This window comes from Tupaia chinensis, unplaced genomic scaffold, assembly GCF_000334495.1.
Source record: "Tupaia chinensis unplaced genomic scaffold, TupChi_1.0 Scaffold000578_2, whole genome shotgun sequence".
NCBI lineage: Eukaryota > Metazoa > Chordata > Mammalia > Scandentia > Tupaiidae > Tupaia > Tupaia belangeri.
In genome coordinates, this window is record NW_006160094.1 from 7,443,047 (window position 1) to 7,446,793 (window position 3,747).

Genomic DNA, 3,747 nt, shown 5'->3' on the forward strand with positions numbered 1-3,747 from the left:
CGTGCCCAAGATCCCGAGAGGAGAACGGAGGAGAAGGGATTGCGGCGTGACCATCCCCCCCTGGGGGGCGATTTCTTGCTTTCTGTCTCTATGTCTCTGTCTGTCTGGCGAGCGCACGCGCCCTATAGCAAAAACCTTTCCAAAAAAAAAATTGTTGTAAGTAATGGTATAAACAACGCACAACTGAAAACATCTACAATTTTTTATGGGGCCGACAGGTGGCACTGTGGTTAAGGGCGCTGGACTCCCACTTGGCCGAACCGCTTTTAGCCCTGGACCTGGCGGCTTTCTTTCTTTCTTTCTTTTTTAAATGTTTTCGCTATAGGGCGCGTATGCTCACCAGAAAGACAGGGAGACACAGAAAGATAGAAAGCGAGAAATCACTTCCCAGGGGGGATGGCCACGCCGCAATCCCTTCTCCTCTATTCTCCTCTCGGGATCTTGGGCACGCACGCACACGTGCCTGGCATTAAGTCACTGGGTCTGGGACTCGAACCGCAGGTGAGTACATGGGAGTTCAGAGATATAGCCATTATGCTAACTGCTGGTTCCCAGGTTTGCTTTCTCATTTTCCATGTCTTCTTCCCTCTCTCTGTCCTTCTCTGGTCAAGTTAAAATAAATAATAAATAAACAAAGTTAAACAAAATAATTCTTTTTAAAAAACGTATTTATTAACAAAAGCTGTGAGTAATTGCCCTGAGGGAGGAGAGAGAAAGCACCCCCACTGGGGCATGATCACTTTTTCCTGTCAGAAGCTTGGGCACATATACACACAAGCCACCGTGGGAGGGATCTGAACCATGGTGGGCCATGTGAGATCCAGTTCACTGTGCAAGGCTAGCCACTGTGCTCCAGCCCCAAGGAAATGTATGGTGAAGGACTGTCAATGTCACACAGTACGTGGGAGCTTCAACTTTATGCCTTATATTCTCGCCAACTTTTCTTTCAGGTAATAAATACAAAATAAGAAAAGAAAAAGAAACCAAGAACAGAATACTGCACCCTCCAATTTAGCCACACATGCTCAATATCTGAGTGTTGGATTCCGTGAGAAAATTAACTCATCCATTACTTGCCTACACCCACCAAAAACATCAAGACACTTACTGGCAGTGAGAACAAAAAGAAAGGGGAACGTCAACACTGGACATATAGATCTGTTGTTTTTATTTCTTTTCCCTGGTTGCTAGAGGTTACATACACTGGGGAGGTTCAAGACACTCCCTGACGTCAGAGAACTCAATCCCTTCTCCTCCTTTTCTCCACCCTTTTGTGTTCTGGGCATGCAAACACGTGCCCAGCCTGTTTTCCAACTTGACAGGGCTGGGATATGAACCATGTGGGATCCAGCTGCCTTAACTGCCAAGGCCTCTGCCTTGGCCTATGACGTTTGGGGGGATGTGAACCCCAAGTGGGAGCCACGGTGGACTAAGAAAGGACAGACAGACAGAAAGGTGGGGTTTGTTTGGGCAGGCCAGATGTCTGTGAGGAGATGGCTACGGCACTGAGCCCTTCTGGAGTTCCTTCTGTCACAGGGAAGGGAAGTCGGGTGTTACCGACTGCAGCCGTCAGGTCTTGCTGCTCGTGGTTCTACACAAGCCTCCCCTGGCTTTCACTGGCTCAGCTTTCTCTAACCTGCACACAGTTCTCTCTTATTTCTAACTTTGCCCATAGTTCTTTCTTATTTCTGCTTTCTTTTTCAAAACCCACTGCCTGTAGTGCGACAGTAGGTTATGCCTTAGAGCTTTCACTTGCCCTGCAGCTTAGACCAATGGCCACATCTACTTTAAAGGCTCCTGCCTCGGGGGCCGGCAGGTGGCGTGGTGGTTAAGGGCACTAGACTCCCACATGGCCAACTATGGTTTGAGTCCTGGACCCGGTGGCTTGATTTCTCTCTTTCTCTTTCTTTCTCTCTCAGTCACTCTGTCCTTCTCTGGTCAAGTTAAAAATAAATAAATTAATTAAGTTAAATAAAATAACTCTTAAAAAGAAAAAAAGTTTCTGCCTAGATCTTCCAACTCCCTGCATTTTGTCCAGATCCGGCCACTCCTTGTACGTAACCACTAGGTCCCAGATCTATTATTAGTCCTATGCAATGTGTTGACCAAGTTCAACAGTAATGGCACTTAACAAAACAAAATAACATGGGACTCTAATAACTTCAAAAAGTAGAAAATGAATCTCACCTTCGCATCGATTTCTTCTGCTTTCTCATTGGCCTCTTGTTCAATGAAAGCCATCATGTGCTTAATCTATAAAGAAAAGGAAAATATTTTTGAATTCAATAAGAGAAACTGGTATCCTTTCTAATTCAGTCTACACTCATTTACTGAACGCATACTATATGCCAAGTACAGATTACCAAGACAACATTTTTTTAGATTTTTGTCATAAGGCACATGAACTCACAAGGGAGAAACAGAGAAAGCAAGAGAGAGAAAGTGAGAAATCACCCCCCCAGAGGGGATGGTCACACACTGCAATCCCTTCTCCATTCTCCTCCTGGGATTGTGGACATGCATGCACACACACCTGGTGTGATTTTGAAACCACTGGGTCTGGGACTCTAATCGTGGTCGGTCATGTAAAAGTCCAGTGCCATAACCACCCCACCATCTTCTTAGTCCCAGAAAGATCACAGTTTCTGCCCTCAGGAAACTTGTGATGTGGAATTTTTTTTTTTTTGGGGGGGGGAGAGGTTTTTGCTATAGGACGTGTGCACTCACCAAAAAGAGAGATAAAGAAAGCGAGAAATCACCCCCCAGTGGGGATGGCCACGCTGCAATCCCTTCTCCTCCATTCTCCTCTCAGGATCTTGGGCACGCACGCACGCGCGCGCGTGTGTCCAAGCCACCGGGTCTGGGACTCAAACCATGGTCGACCACATGGGAGTTCAGCAACATAGCCATTACGCCAATGGCTGGTCCCTGGAATTTTTTCTAACGAATGGATGAGAGGCAGTACTCAAACCCAGCTACACAGGACATCATCCTATGCCCAAGGAACCTGGAATTAGGGACGAATACTCTATTCTCTCCTCTACTTCGTACCCCTTGGCCAGCACCCTCTCTTACGGCTGCCTCTCTAATAAAATGTCCAAGAGCTACTGATGTTTACTCTTTGAATTTCCTTACTTCCTATTCTCAACATATTTGTCTAACTTCTGCCCCTTTTTTCTACTACACTGAAAGTACTCTTCAAATGACAAACTCCTTGCTCTTAAATCTTGGCATGATCTTGGGGTCAGCGGGTAGCATGGTGGTTAAAGTGCTGGATTCCCAACACGGTCAACTGAGGTTCAATTCCTGGACCTGGTAGCTTTCTCTCTCTCTCTCTGTCTCGTGAGTGCATGTGCCCTAGTTAAACTAAATTTTTAAAAATCTTGGGACCAACAGTTAGTGTAATGGCTATGTTGCTGGACTCCCACGTAGTCAACCGCAGTTCGTGTCCCGGACCCGGTGGCTTAAACTCACGCCAGGCGCGTGTGCGTGCCTGCCCAAGATCCCGAGAGGAGAATGGAGGAGAAGGGATTGCAGCATGGCCATCCCCCCTAGGGGGCGATTTCTCGCTTTCTGTCTCTGTCTGGCGAGCGCACGCGCCCTATAACAAAAATCTCTCCCCCCCCAAAAAAAATCTTGGCATGGGGCTGGCAGGTGGTGTGGTGGTTAAGGGCTCTGTACTCCCAAATGGTCAATCACAGTTCAAGTCCTGGATCTGGTGGCTTGCTTTCTCACCTCCCCCACCCC

At 47.1% G+C, this 3,747-nt stretch overlaps 1 protein-coding gene across 1 annotated transcript in view; it reads right to left on the reverse strand.

Moving 5' to 3' along the window:
- Positions 1–3,747, reverse strand: part of ATP6V1E1 (ATPase H+ transporting V1 subunit E1) — a 42,524-nt gene that overhangs the window by 24,517 nt on the left and 14,260 nt on the right. Inside the window, exon 2 of the mRNA XM_006158345.3 lies at positions 2,188–2,253. Coding sequence (XP_006158407.1) covers positions 2,188–2,253 — 66 coding nt within the window. The remainder of the gene's footprint in view (positions 1–2,187; positions 2,254–3,747) is intronic.